This window comes from Papilio polytes, unplaced genomic scaffold, assembly GCF_000836215.1.
Source record: "Papilio polytes unplaced genomic scaffold, Ppol_1.0 DF823923.1, whole genome shotgun sequence".
Classification (NCBI taxonomy): domain Eukaryota; kingdom Metazoa; phylum Arthropoda; class Insecta; order Lepidoptera; family Papilionidae; genus Papilio; species Papilio polytes.
The window spans coordinates 1,825,466-1,841,429 of NW_013525281.1; the positions used below are offsets into that span (position 1 = coordinate 1,825,466).

General features: G+C 34.6%; 2 protein-coding genes across 2 annotated transcripts in view; one reads left to right on the forward strand and one right to left on the reverse strand.

Annotated features, from left to right (window-relative positions):
* The window catches only part of LOC106102587 (excitatory amino acid transporter 3), a 17,769-nt gene extending 8,823 nt beyond the window's left edge, over positions 1-8,946 (forward strand). Inside the window, exons 2-9 of the mRNA XM_013282112.1 lie at positions 652-932; positions 1,248-1,427; positions 5,850-5,941; positions 6,249-6,432; positions 6,709-6,942; positions 7,072-7,263; positions 7,559-7,693; positions 7,807-8,946. Coding sequence (XP_013137566.1) covers positions 670-932; positions 1,248-1,427; positions 5,850-5,941; positions 6,249-6,432; positions 6,709-6,942; positions 7,072-7,263; positions 7,559-7,693; positions 7,807-7,972 — 1,446 coding nt within the window. The 5' untranslated portion in view covers positions 652-669 and the 3' untranslated portion in view covers positions 7,973-8,946. The remainder of the gene's footprint in view (positions 1-651; positions 933-1,247; positions 1,428-5,849; positions 5,942-6,248; positions 6,433-6,708; positions 6,943-7,071; positions 7,264-7,558; positions 7,694-7,806) is intronic.
* Positions 8,947-9,530: 584 nt separating this feature from the next.
* Positions 9,531-15,964, reverse strand: part of LOC106102588 (gonadotropin-releasing hormone receptor-like) — a 37,950-nt gene continuing 31,516 nt past the window's right edge. Inside the window, exons 3-8 of the mRNA XM_013282113.1 lie at positions 15,634-15,782; positions 15,110-15,253; positions 12,897-13,060; positions 12,025-12,148; positions 11,556-11,694; positions 9,531-10,801 (exon numbers count right to left, since the gene is read on the reverse strand). Coding sequence (XP_013137567.1) covers positions 10,592-10,801; positions 11,556-11,694; positions 12,025-12,148; positions 12,897-13,060; positions 15,110-15,253; positions 15,634-15,782 — 930 coding nt within the window. The 3' untranslated portion in view covers positions 9,531-10,591. The remainder of the gene's footprint in view (positions 10,802-11,555; positions 11,695-12,024; positions 12,149-12,896; positions 13,061-15,109; positions 15,254-15,633; positions 15,783-15,964) is intronic.

Sequence of the window (15,964 nt, forward strand, 5' to 3'; positions counted from 1 at the left end):
AAGTATATAACGCATCTTCATAAGCAATGCTGTATGTTTTCTCGGCACATAATATCGGTTTTATTGTTATGTAAAACCGTCATATTAAAAAGTAACAGAAACGTGAAGAAATAATTTACACTATTTTAAGACATTTTGAAATGTAAAAGCGCGCGCACATTTGATTAAACTATCGTACAATTGTTGTGCGATCGTCGATTGTTTCGCAGCAAACTGTTTAGTTGTACAACTTAAAATCTAGTCGTGTGTGTGTGACTAAACTGTAGGATAGTTTAGTCAAAAGTGTGCGTTGTGAAGCAATTGTTTTCTACGTAAATGCATTATTATTGAATAATAAAATAATACATTCCGTAATATACTAGAGAATTGACGCACAAGTTCTATTTAGCTTTATCTTTGTTGAGACAGTTTACGACTATTACGATCTGCAGAAACTCCTTTAGTTTCTTCGTCACTTGCGTTACAAGGAAATACAACATAGAAATATCATTTCTACAACGTAAAATTACATTTACGAACCATTATACTTTATAGATTGTTAGTATAAAAGCAACGGAACATTTTGGTCAAATTCAAACGGCAGAATGCAATTTGCATGTATGTTTTTTATGTGTTATTAGACTAGTTTTGATGTATTTTTTTTCTGTTTAGAAATCACCGAAGTGTAAAATGCCGCTACAAATAAGAAGGAATTGTCCGCTGTTCCTTCGTGAGAACCTGCTCACCCTACTGACAGTTATCGGCGTGGTGTCCGGGACGTTATTAGGATGGGGTCTCCGCGCGTCAGGGCACGAGTGGTCGCGCCGTGACGTCATGTACTTCCAATATCCAGGGGAGCTGTTCCTCAGGATGTTGAAGAGTTTGATAGTTCCGCTGCTGGTGTCGTCGATTGTTTCTGCTATAGGTTCATTGGACCTCAGTCTGTCTGGCAAGTGAGTATATCTCTGATCTTTAAAACTAGACTTCCTTTCAATAAACCTGAACATTGGCGACAAAACCAAGAGAGAGATTTCGGGTCAAAACAAAATAATGTCAATCTTATCTACAGCCCTTGGCTTCTACGGAGTACATAAAAAAATAACTTCTAAAATAAATATTTAAAAAGTCCGCAAAAACATCTCGTCAAATTAATTCGATCAATTCTGAATTTAACAACTAAAAGACATGAAATAACGGTCTAGTCTGGCGGTAACTAACGGAATGGACATAGTTATGTAACTATTTTTAGAAACACGACCATATTCCAGGGTTGGTCTTCGAGCTATCATCTATTACATGACGACGACCGTGTGCGCGGTGATGCTGGGCATCGCACTCGTCACCACCATCAAGCCGGGCAAAGACCCCGAGGCGTACAGCCAGCCCAATGCCACCAAAGTCGTCACTAAAGACACTTTGACTTCAGACACGCTGCTGGACTTGATAAGGTAAGGTTTAAAAAATGGATATAAATGTACGTTACTTGGCAAATCTTTTGACTAAACTATCGCACAACTGTTTAGTCTTATTTTGTTTCCTATGAGCCTATATGAAAGTTACACTACTCGATTTTTAGTTGTGCAACTAAACAGTTGAATTGGCTGCGAAACAATCGACAATCGCTCAGTTGTGCCTTAGTTCAGTCAACGGTGCCGTCTCTAAATCAGATTTACGTAAAAAGCTATAGGTAGCATAACAGAATAAGGCAGTTCGTATCTGTCTCGACAGAATCCCTACTTAATAATCATTTTATGCAAGTGCATGTCTATTAGGTGACGTTTACTGTACACGCGTTTAAAGGTTCTTTACCTACAACACGTGTAAATGTCTTATTATGACACACCATGTAAGCAATAAACAACCATTTATTCAATTGGAGTAAGTAGAGATGGAATTTCATGTGCCAAGTTTTAACACGCTCTTTAGCTATTTAGTATTGAGTATCATTTTTTAACTGTCTTTAGTATATGCAAACAATCTAGATAGACTAAAATATAACTAACTGCTGAAAACTAGAATTTTTTATTAAAAAAAAGTTTAGCTTAGTTACTCACTGATAACACAACAATTTAATAGTGCAAGAGTTTTTAAAATCAGCCCAGTAGTTTTTGAGTTATTTCTATACATACAAAAATACTTATACTATAATTGGAGCGTCGGTGGCTCAGTGGTTTGAACACTTGACTTGTAATCTACAGGTCTTGGGTTCGAATCCCGCCATGTACCAATGTGATTTTCGATTTTTCATATGTACATAATTTACCCGACGTTCTTACGGTGAAGGAAAACATCTTGATGCAACCTGCACCTATCGGCGAAGAAATTCAAAGATATGTGTGAAGTCAAAACCAACCCGCACTTGGCCAGCGTGGTTGACTATGGCCTAGTCACCCCGTATTAGGGTAGGCTCCGAGCCCCTCGGTGGGGACATATAGTGAGCTGGTGATGATGATACAAAAATACAAATCTTTCGTCTATAATATTAGTATAGATTTAGATAGCTGAAATGTTAACATTAAAAAAATTGAATATGTTAATCTGAAGACCGTTATTGTGTCAAAATGTCAAAATTAGGTAATTTAATATGTACTTTATACAAGTGTATGATATCATTTAAGAGGAAAAATGTTAAGAAATCTATTCATTAATGTGTCATGTGTTTAGATGCAATCAACAAATGCATATGCACATGCAAACATCGCGGATGAAATATCAGCGGCCGAGTGCAATTGGCTCGCGGCCTTTCCTAATAGTCGGGATCACTTATCGCTTTAATTTTTTTAATAGGTGCTAACTCGTCGTTTAATTTTCGCCATCCGTTCGCATTTATAATTGCCGTTAGTTTTCATAATTCTGAACATGCTAAATAAATAACTTTTGAATGTTCGATATTCAGTTAAAAGTACAACTGTCGGTACACGGATTAGGGGCTTGTTATTTTTTTAAGGACACATTTCTGCAACAGTATTCTTTCGTATTAGAGATTGCGTAATACACTGACTGTCGTCCTTCTTTTGTACCTTTTTCAACTTAAGAACACAAAAGCGTGCTTGTTTAAATATAACCAGCTGTTATCTACTCTAACAGTCACAAAAGCTTATGATCGTCCACTGTTTTGAGCTATTTGGTAAACATCAAGAGAATGAACATTATAACTACCTTGATCTTTAGAAATCCATGTTACTTATTCTCAATGCATTGCAAATATTTGCTAAAGGATTCAATGAGCCAATCAATTCTGATATACGTCAACGTGCGAGAGGTCAAAAGTCAACAATCAGCTTCTTATTCTCTTCTGGAATGTTCTCTTCTTTGCTATCAATTATTCCTAGTAAAGCTTGTAAAATTTATTGAAAAACGTATACACAAGTCTTTTTTTGTCTAGGATAAAGGTTTAATGAATCTTCGTGTATGTTAGAAGTAGGGTTGCCAATTTCGATAAACATAAACCCGAATCGTAAAAGGAAATCAACCAACTACCAACTAGTCAAGCCTATTCTTTGGTAAACGAGAGACATAAAAACGAAGTCAGATAAAAAGTGACGTTCACTAAAGACTAATCTGATGAGATGTGGAACGTAAGCTCGATTATGTTCTATGGAAACTCAAAGAGATGGCAACCCTAGCTGCCAACGAGGCGATAAGGTTATGGGATAATTGGGCCATTTGTGTGAAGTCGGCCATTGGTTAACTTGCCGCTTCTACACGAACACGCACCAACTCTCGTGCATCTTGAATTTTGTGTCTTTTCCTACATTCAATTTCGACTAGAACCAAGATAATATTGTAAAAAAAATTCTCTTTTACGGCCGAATACTGAAAAGTCATTTATATTTGAAAGCCAAGCTTAAATTCCAAATTCCTTACTCTTGACGTCTACCAGACTATAAGCGGCATTCCGAAAGAAGGCATTTAAGATTCGTTTTAGTAATTGGCCGATAGAATAGTTAATTTAACACTCTCGCTTAGTATAGATATAAAGATTCTCTTACTAAATCTACGCTTAGGTGTACTTAAGGATTTATTTGCTTAAATATCAATAATAGCCTGTTTCTTAGCTACGTTTAACTATTCGTTAGTGTTTTTGGTTTGATGAATTCTTGAAATGAGTTTCCGAACTACGTAACTTGAGTTACTCATTTGAAATTTAGTTAACATATCACCAATGAATCACTAGGTAATGATAAAATAAATGTAAACTTTACCAACGCAGCATAAGTAGTAATGTTTACTATAGTTAATATTGTAATCCGCATGTTAGCGAAACCGTATAGCAAGCGATTGTTTATAGTAATTGCCTATTAGGTGTGAGTCCCCGAAGTGAAACTGTCCGGGCGTTAGTTCCCTCGTCACTCTTGATCAGCCAAATGGTTATTTATACAGCGCCCTACATACAGACGCGTTATTAGGGATGTCAACATTCTGACAGAAATAAACGCGTAAAACTGGAATGACCTCCAAAATAAAGGGAATATTGGTTACTATGATGTACTTTGGTATTTTCTATTCAGTTATAATCTTGCGATACGAAGTAATTTTGAAGAAAGAAACGTGTCTTGAACGCGCATCTTTGGAGGTGCATATTCGATTTTTAGTTGTTCAACTAAACAGTTGAATGTCGAAACAATTGACAATCGCACAACAGTTGTGGAATCGTTTCGTATAAGGTGTGCCTGCTCCAAGAATGCATAAATAGATATTTAATTCACCTTGAATTTCTTTCTAAATAAGGGCATACTTTTATTTGAATTTGTATACTTTTAAATTGTCCTAAAACTTTAATTCCAAAGCTTTTGTTCTGTATCTTTCGATTGATTTCAATATTTTCACTACGTGTATTTTGTATTTAAATATTATTTGAAAGTGACAACCCTACGCGTAGTATCAATCAGAACAATGTTGCTGATCGCTACGTAACAGATTGCCAGGTGACAGTACAAAAGGTCAATCGAATAAACTCCATCAACGTTGTGACTTCGCCAAATGAAAAGAACAACTTGGGCGAAAATCTTAACAAGTATTATTATAAGAATAATAATAATTTTTACTCATTCTTTCCTTAAAACATTTTTGTTAAGACTCCAGATTACCAATACAATTTTAACATCAGCACTAGCTAAAAAACCGAAAATATAACCTAAAATTAACGTCACTAGACGTTAATTTTAGGTTATATTTTCGGCTACTTTTATAGCTATTAACGGTTTTTTAACTGTTACAAAAGTACGTTAAATCACATGTGCTATGAATATAAAACCCGTGACAAACGCATTCACGGTCATGTATTTTTTCATAACTGTGCAGTTTTTGTTGTTTTAAAATTAGCTAATGGGTAACACCGGAAATAACCGACCTCTGTATGCGAATGTTATTTAATTCAGTTAAAAGATTCGTCCTTCAAACCCGATGTTTGTAGGGCCATTGAGAATAACTAACGATTTTCATGTTATTCAATTTACGTTATCCAATTTTATTGTCCGTATGTATCCGTTACCGAGAAAACGGCTATTACACTTTTAACTATAAATAACCGTTCTTTTATCTTGACAAGTTAATAGACAAGGATATGTTTTTATGAAGTGACTACGAAAGGAAGGATCCGTTCATCATTCATTTACTCACCTTATTACACACGCAGTCGGTGCACCAGGTTCTCTATATCTTTCTATCTTCTATCATCTCATTCGTCACTCCGTTTTTGACCAGTTTTTGACGCATTCTATCTGTTTTTACCTAAGTCTACCTTTACCAGTGTACCCTTCCTCACATACTTAAAGGATCCCTTGTCTATTTTAATGCAATTCTTATAGACGTACATCACCACTTAAGATTAATTTGTACAAATTAAAATATATTTTCTTTGATTTCAGAAATGTGTTCCCAGAGAACATCGCTCAAGCGACCATCGCATCCTACCGAACTAAACTATCTTACGACCCGAAAGACAGCAAAATGATCAAAGGTACTTTTCAACATAGATTGTATAATTCCCTATATTGCAATGATAATGTATGACTTACTTTACTGTCACTCAGAGTCACTAAGTGGTCATGAAGGGTGTCCTTTAATTTCGATTTAGGATACATTTTAAAGCGATTGTGATAGTATTTCAATGAAGTCTACAGAAAACCTTTCTATTGTTAATATTAAACATAATTTTAGTTCCAGTAGTTTATGAGTTTGTCTAAATCAAATAAACGATTTAATTATTATGTTGTCCGAACTCTCCGTAAAACATATCCATAATAATGACATTTTTTGTTGTTCAGGTCATATAGAGACATATAAGATAGAAGGTGATTACCAGAGCGGTACCAACGTGCTGGGGCTGGTGTGCTTCAGCATCGTGCTGGGCATCACCATGGGCAAGATGGGAGATAAGAGCAAACCCTTGCAAGAGTTCTTCCACACCCTCTCTGAAGCCATGATGATCATCACAGGATGGGTTATTTGGTATTTATGCTTTCTCACGTATATATTTATTGAAAAATAGCTATTGCCTGCGGCTTTGAGTTGAATTAAAACAAAAAGTATTAGGCTATGCGCTAGTGCAGACTTTGATCTACTTCTTTTTTCTTCTTTAGCTGTTCTGAGTTCTAAAATTCGTGGTTGATATCGCCAGATCCTGATAAAGAAATAGACCAAAGTCATACTTGACTAATTAGGTGAATAAGTTTTTATTTTAATTATTTCATCTACCTTTTACAATTTATTATGTACATTTTTCAGGCTTTCTCCGCTCGGTGTGTTCTTCTTAGTAACAGCGAAGATCATGGAAATAGATTCATTCGCGGATCTAGTGGGTCGTTTAGGGTTGTACTTTATGACGGTATTACTCGGTCTGTTTTTACACGGGTTTGGTACGCTCAGCGTTTTATTCATGCTGGCTACGAAGAAGTTACCATGTCGTTACATTGCGAAAATGGGTCAGGTCATGGCTACGGCGTTTGGAACTGCTTCTAGGTAAGACAATAATGATTAAGGAATTCTTAAATGTACTTTCTAGATTACAACATGCTCTTATGCTAACTTCATCGTAAGATCATATACTTAGTGGATATTGGTTTAAAATATTTGTTTTCTATTTTTCAGTTCGGCCACAATGCCAATAACAATAGGCTGCTGTGACGATATGGGCCTGGACCCGCGCATCACTCGCTTCGTTATCCCGATCGGCGCCACTATCAACATGGACGGCACAGCGCTCTACGAGGCAGTGGCGGCCATCTTTATTGCACAGCTCAGGAAGGTCGAGATGTCGTTCGGAAAGATTGTTGCAGTCAGGTAAATGAAATATCCTACATGACTTACTTTTGATAGTCAAAATTATCTCCCTGTCCTTTTCCTGCACTATGTGGCTTCAATACACTAGGTTGTTTTGTTGTCTAGATAAATCAGTTTTAGGCGTTACTGTCTTCACACATTCCGATCATATGCCTACACTACAATACATTCATATGCCTACTTACTTTTCTATAATTAATTTAAACATATTCTTTTCACATGATATTCTTTTTGAACGCATCAGGCCTAGCATTGTGCTTCTCAGCGTTTTTAATAATAAATTATTATTTTTTAGTGTAACAGCGACAGCAGCCAGTATAGGTGCGGCTGGTATCCCTCAGGCGGGACTGGTTACCATGGTGATGGTGCTGGACACCGTTAATCTGCCAGCAGAAGATGTCTCCATCATTCTTGCGGTTGACTGGCTTCTGTAAGTTTTAAATATTTTATGATTTCCACTATTGTTAATGCCACATTTTTGCTGAGTACTAAATTACTACTTTACATTCAAAAAATATAATAACATCGAAATAACTGTTACAGCGATCGATTCCGCACTACAATCAACGTCGTCTGCGATGCACTGGGAGCCATCATTGTGACCACATTATCGCAGGGTGATATCGAAAAATCGCGCACCGTTCATCAAAATGATCGGGAACTAGCTCCCGCGCACGAACTTACCGAACTAGAGAAGGGCGATCATTGAATAACTTAAAACGGCTATTCGCAATACTGTGTTCATATTACGTTTTAGCGGTAACGTTTAACAGGTTATATACGTTATTAGCATGATTGTGTTACCAGCCAGCAAGAGTTTTTATTTATCGCAGTACATAAATTACTGTAATTATTGAGAAAAAAAATAGAACGATGTTGTGTGTTTATCTAGCATTTAAAGTATTAGCAGTTTCAGATATATTACAAGTGAAATATTGTAAAATAAGTCATTTTTATGTGTATATTAGTACCGGTGTTGCTATCCTTAATACAAGGAGTGAGGATAGTATTTTATTTTACCAATTAGTCAGTTACCAATTTTAATTATTAAACACGGTAAGCTCCATGTAAAAACGTTCGTTAAATATCGACATTTGTAGTTGATTTAGTCTGTTGCATTGACAGTTTGATTTTTTTTTGTAAAAGTTATGCGAATATGAATTATAAGTACTTAAAAACTATTTCATGGTTTCTCAGAAGTTTTCTTATTTGTACTAAGCATTTATTGGAGATTTTTGACAGATCATGGAACGGGTTTTGAGACATTGGCAGCTTTGTGTAATAATTTATCTCGTAAGTCTTCAAGTTTTAAAAGTACTCTAATAGTAATTGAGAATATTGAGGTTTTTATTTAATTTGTAATGCAAAATATTTAGAAAAGGATGAAAAATTATTTTATACTTTAAAGCAACGTCAGATATATCTTTAAAAATTGGTTGGAACATACAAACTAGAAATCCTATCCTTCTATAATATTTTTGTATAAATGTATGTATAAGTGTTGTTGTATCTTGTTTAATAGAGAATGTGCCATATCGTAATTTAAATATTAAAATAGATAACATTATTAATCTCCAGTCATACATCTATTTGCATTCCAAAGGATTTTTTGTCGAACGCAGAGCTGTTCATTATTTTGTTGAATTTATTTATATGTATTTTGTGGGTAATATTACTACAAAATTCTTTCTTTTCATAGAAGAAATGTTTGATTTTCATTAAAAAGACAAACAAGTTTATTTTAGTGACGAAGGAAATGTTATTCTAATTATTAAATAAATACAAATCATAGCCAAATTAATAGTATTGTAGCTCGTAAGTCTATAAAGTCAAAATTTTATTTATTACATAAACGATCGCATATGTTTTATTTTAATAAAATTATTTGAAAATCTATTTATTATTTACTTTATTACAATATAAGAAACAGTTATATGGTACGAGTTAATGTTGACTATGAAGTGACATTTTATTTGCTATTATGTAAGTTAAATTAATAATTTAATAGGTTAGGTTGATGTTGAAAACGTAGAAATTATACTTATGTAGAAAACTTGTAGTTTCCATTGAAATTAAAAAAAAAATCTATACGGATTTAAGTAAATATACTCGAAAATATACGTTTATTTATTTCTTCTTCGTTTTCTATATGTTGATGGTTGCTTATAAAATGTTACTTTTACTATGGACGTTCTTGAACATTATTTTAATAAATAAATACAGTATCGAAGTCTTTTTATTTGGAATAGTTAATAAAACTAGTTGAATTTAGGAATTTCGACTTTATTCACTTACAATTGAATACATATTTGGTACAAAACTCACTTTTCACACATCCTGAGTTCCCTCACAGCCAAGATTACTAAATAAGGATAACAAATAAATATAAAATTTAAAAAGTTAGCTTGCGCAAACATTGCAACGAAAAAAACTAAGAAAAAAAATGAATTACATTTATTTACAGAGTTACGTTTTGGTCAATCAGTCTCTTAAAGTGTACAACTTAAATTCTAAACTTTGGAATTTAGGAATAAAAACTTAAACGAATGAGTATCTCTAATAACTTATAACTAACAACTTATAATTATCAAAATCTGATAACAAATGTAAACAAGAAATATTGCTACAAGTATAACAGTATCCTTGGCTCACGTTCTAATAACCGACATCATTTACATTATCTTTCTTCTATAAATAACATCTTATATATTCTTATTTATATATAATGCTTAGCGTATATATAAATAATCTAAAGACAGAACATAGGTCTGAAAATTCCTTTGGTTAGGGTAAATTCCCTCAATTTTAAAATTCGAATATTGGATTTTTTATAAAAAAAGGGGCAGCGGGAACACCGAAATGTTCATCGACGGCCATGGACATTCGCAATATCATCAAAGAATTTTTAATATGTAACTGGCATGAAAAATACTATCTATAGGTTATCTATGGTTTACACATTTTTAAAAGTAAATTTCTTTTATACATTGACATTATTAATAGCTTAATAAACACATTCTCTTATAATTACGTCTTTTTATTTTTTTTAATTACTTTTACAATCATTAGTTTTTATAGGACCAAAGAAATGTTCCTAATTTAATTTTAGACAAGTGTGAAGTTAAAAGATATATAAATATAAAGGTATGTCCCTAAAGGCTTTTTCTTAAAGCTTTATTTTTCTGTAACGACAAATTTTATCTAATGTAAACTAGTACTTACATCAGTTAATATTAATTTACAGAAAAAATCCTTTACGTTATAAAAATAGCTTTTAGCTATAACGTTAAAACGCTATTTTTTTACCATCCCTAGTAACTGTCATAGATTATACAACGCCGTTGTTTACGAGATTATTATTATGATTAAGTTGTTTTTGCGTTCCGTTTTTCGAATTGAATGATGAATCTCTTCTTCCATTTCTCTCACTGGTGAGGGAACTTCGTGCGCGGACTAAAGTCGCTGCGGAAATCTCCATTGAATCGCCGAAAGGGAAGCGTGATCCTCTACGCATACTTCCATTACGATGTCTTGCGTTCTGAAATGGAAAAAATAACATTGGGGTAATAAATACCATCTTTAGTTGATTCTCACGGACGATCACGTAAAATTATAAAAATATGCAGACGAATTGAAACGAAGTCGGTTAAAAACAATATAATAATAATATAATAACAGTGGTAGTGCCCGCTTTAATATCTTAGCACTACAGGGCCGGCTCGCCCGGTGTAATACCACGACCACACAGAAGACAGGCGTGAAATGGAAGCAATTCCGTGTTTCGTCTGGTGAGTGTGGTGCCGGAGGCCTAATTTTAGTCCCTTTCTCTTTACCACCCTTTTCTTATAAGAAGAGGATGGGTAGAGGAAGTGGACTTGACAGTGGAGGAGATGCATAGGAAGGGGAAATGCCCCCTTTATGTGCGTCTCCTCCGCCGTCGGATAAGGGTAGGCAACGCATCTGCAATTGCGGATGTCTATGGGCAGCGGTTGCTTCGCCATTTTGGCGGATTGAGGTGGCCGCTTGCTCGTTTGCCACCTTGTGTTATAAAAAAAAATATATAGCCCATGTTACATATATACACAATAGTTTATACGTGAATCAAATAAATACAAATCTTTCCTCTTTATAATGTTAGTATAGATATACTAGATTATTTAAATTAATATATTATTTCTTACTTTTGTAGGTGATTTAATTACATATAACAGTTTTTTTTTACTTATTTTATTACAAAAAACTTGTATCCTGTTAAATTAAACTTTTATTTATTACAAAGAAGGTTATCTTACCGGGCCAGTATGAAAGCGGTTTCTGTTGAACACGCCATAGACAATAGGGTTGGCGCAGGAATTAGTGCAAGAGAATAACCACATAGCTTTTTGGAAAGCAGGGTCTAGACTTCTCACGGATTCTTTATCTATCCAGTACCTGAAATAAGAAACTTCAACAATAGTCACAGATCTAACTTTAAAAATAAATTAAAAAAAACTGTTTTAATAGAACCTTAGTTTAATAACTATTAACTACTGGCTTTCGCCCGTCACTTCATCGGCGTGAAATTTAAAAAAAAAAACAAAAAAAAGTCTGTGTGTTCTTCCAGACTATTCTCTACGTCTATGCCAAACTTCATCGAGATCCGTTTAGCCGTTTAGGCTAACAATTCTAACAAACATTTATCCATGTAAACTTTTGCATATAATATTAGTCAGATTATTCTACATGTAACGTATTAAATTTACTTAATATGTAAGCACTTACCATAAGCAATAACAGTAGTAAGGAGACCAACATGTAAAAAATACTAAAACAATAGTGACCGTCATCTTCAAAGTCCTAGCTCGAGCACGGCCGAGTATTCCAACGCCGCTGCGACGCATTTTATCTAAAAATGCCCATAAATTACTTAACTACAAGGATCTTATTTATTATACAATATTAGTTTCAGTTCTTAACAAAGGCAATAAACTTAAAAGAACAGCAATAAACATAGAAGGTTTTAAAGATGTTAATATAAATTGTATAGATTTGGCGAGAAGTACAATTGCGGCTGTGCGCAGTGCAACTGTTTTATTTCAAACTAGCTGTTCCCGAGCGGCTTCATCCGCATGAAATTATGAAAATTTCATTTTACTATTTACATTTATCAAATTTACAATTGCAAATGTCAAAATACCAATTACCTTACTATGGCATTTTTTTCCTTGATGTTGGCAGCAACTTATGCTCTCTTACCCACATTAGGGTTTTTAATCTAAATATTTACCCCCTAAATTTAATGGCGTGAAAATATATAGCCTAAAGCGTGACGTAAGTGTCAAGTCAAGAGCTTTTCATTAAAAAAAAAAGAATTATTCAAAAACATGCTGTAATTGCTGACAACTTAGGCAACAAAGAAGTGTGTGTTTACGCTTTATTATAATAGTATAGAAGTATAGATTTAATTTGATTTTACCTTTCGAGATGTAAACTTCAATCGATTATCTCTCTAAGAGTGGGAAACCTTTGACTAAACTATCGATTGTCGGTTGTTTCGCAGTAAATAGTAGTAGTAGAGTACACCTCGGGTCTGTCTGCACCGTGCAAACATTTTTAACTATAAAACTGCACAATGTTAGGCAATGTTCGCTTACCATTGGCGGTGTTCGCTCTACGTATGATCTCAGCGAGAGCGGCGGAGGAGCAATAGAGGGTGGAGACCAGCGGGGCGACGTACATCAGCGTCATATTGACTAGGAAATAAGCGAACTCGTGTCGTTCCGTTGGCAGGGAGCCGTATGACACGCATTGAAAGTATCTGTAAAACATTTGAATGGTAAATTAGTATCAAACTGTTGAATCTATCTAAAAAGACTATTTAGTTCTTAGAACTTCAGTATAAGTTGAGCGATATTGATAATAAAATAATGAAATAAAGGACTCAATTTTTAGTTTGTGTTAACCTCTATTACATAATCATCGTCCTCCTTTTTCTACTTCCGTAGTGGCGTAACAGCTTTTTGTCCTCCATATAACTATCATTTTTTTTATAACACAAGGTGGCAAACGAGCAAGCGGCCACCTGAAACCGCCAAAATGGCGAAGCGACCGCTGCCCATAGACATCCGCAATTGCAGATGCGTTGCCAACCCTTATACGACGGAGGAGGAGACGCACATAAAAAGAATATTTCCCCGTCCTATGCATCTCCTCCACCGTCAAATCCACTTCCTCTTCCCAACCTCTCCTTAAAAGAAAAGGGTGGTAAAGAGAAAGGGACTTAAATTAGGCCTCCGGCACCACACTCATCAGACGAAACACGGAATTGCTTCTATTTCACGCCTATCTTCTGTGTGGTCGTGGTATTACACCGGGCGTGCCGGCCAATTCGTGCTAAGATTATAAAGCGGGCACTACCACTGTCAAATATCACTATCATGCTTCATCTCAGTCATCACTCCCTTCTTAATCATGTCACCTTTCATGCAATCCATATATCTTTCTATTACTTGATAAAAATACAAAATTAACCTTCATAACAAATTTATTAACCTTATTATTGTGGACGGGAGAACTAAAAAATTATTAGTTGTCGATTTGTATTTAAATCTATTAGTGCATTGATTCTTTATGTACGTAATATAAACCATATTTTCGGAGCATGTACTGTGTAGAAATCACTAAACTCTCCAAATGAAATAGGAAATGTCCTCGATCCTGAAATAACTTTGCAAATCACAATGCGGTGTGTAACACGTTCCCATATCAGAGAACATGTGTTACTTCCTACATATTGTGTTGAAGTTACTGGCAACTAGTAGCGACGTGAGACAAATGAAGAATAAAAGTTTAAAAAGATCGAACGAATATCAGAGAGTTTCGAATTCGAAATGTGTTATTTGTAAGAAATAAAGTTTTTTTGCTAGTTTCCACAAAGTATTTCTATTGCCCACATGCGCATACAACTGCAAATATATTAACATATTGGAGTTTGCAAACTAATCAATTGAAAATTTGAAATAGAAAATACTCCAAATGTGGTAGTGTCGATATACGGTTTTTTATATCGATTTTTTAGCAATACTCATTTTTGAATATAGTATAAGTAAGTAATTTATTTTTCACTGGTTATTTATCGTTATATTTGTAATCAAAAACTAAAAATAAAATCTTATTGAGTACAATTTTCATTTCATAGACTCAGCAACTCTCAATTCTAGACTCTTTTCTTACTAAAATTATTCTACGTACTATTAAACGTACAATTTTACTATCAAATTCTGAAACTAAATTGTTAACTGAAACGAAATAAATGTAATTATCTGCAACTCAGACGTTAAATTATATAAATTGAATCATTAATTGAATGGTCAGGGCGTTAGATCGTATCCTCCCAGTGTGCCCCTGTCCCCACAAATTACCGGAGTACCCGCCTTGTGGTGTGACCCCATTGCCGTGACACCTCAGCAATAAGTATTCAAAGGTTGTCGTCAACTTTAGCTACACAGTCGTTAATTGACAAGGATTGGAACATCAAATTACCAATCATTAATATTCAACATTTTAGTGACATTGACAGTTTATTCTTAGATTTTTAATAAAAGTTGCTATCTAAGATCTAAGATCAGTATGTTTTAAGAAAACCTTAGGATTTACCGTTTTGTAATTCTTCCTCCACTTCTTTTTCAAGCCTTTCTCTCTTAAAATAATCCGGAATCGCAATGTATTGAAATAACTCAAAGACTGCTATGTCGATTTCAAAAAATCTTTCACTATTTTAAAGCTACCTTATCAGAGAGTAACATATGCTGTTTTTTTTGTTTTAACGCAGACTGAGTCGCGAGCATCAGCTAGTGTAAATACATACCCTTTGACATCAGGATGTTCTTCTAGATGGAAGATGAAGCTCTGGGGCAGGCTGGCGAGGCCGGCGCACACCCATGCTGTGGCTAGAGCCTTCCGCACTCGCGCTTCCCATTTCACGTTTAGAGGCTTCAAAATTGCGTAGTATCTGAAATAATTTATATCACATGTAATCCTAAACCAGCTATTATTTCAGGCAGTTAAAAACGTTCACCGGGATTTATGTTTGGCCTTCAATGTAAATCTTATTATAGTCACTATTATTAAATATACGAAAGTTTAAGTGGATGGATATTTGTTAGAGTTTGTAGCCTAAACGGCTGAACGGATTTCAATAAAATTTGGTATAAATGTAAAGTATAGTGTGGAAGAACACATAGGCTATTCGTTTTTGTTTTTTTTTTAATTCCACGCGGAAAGGGACATAGGCGAAAGTTAGTATTTTACAAGGAATGAGAAAAAAATGTTTTTGGATAGATATTATAGTAGAGAGAAGTTTAGAGTTTGCTAGTTATAAAAAGAAGTTACCTATCAACAGCGATACATATAAGGACGAAGCTGGAGAGGTAAAGGCCGAAAGTCCTGGTGAACATCATGAGACGGCACATGAAGTCGCCCGCCAGCCACTGCACCGTGCCCGCCCACGCTATCTCTAGCGGCATCATCAGGAATGTCACCTGCAACACATCGACAATGTTTTCAGATACAAACAAGTATGCAGACAGAAAAAAGTAGACAAGGAGTTTAGAAAATGACATTAAAAGAAGTTTGAATGAACGTATTGGTTTTTTGTACGAATTAAAATAACTTAAAAAGTACTGGTGAATTTTTTCACCATTAAAAAGCTACGTTATCAGTG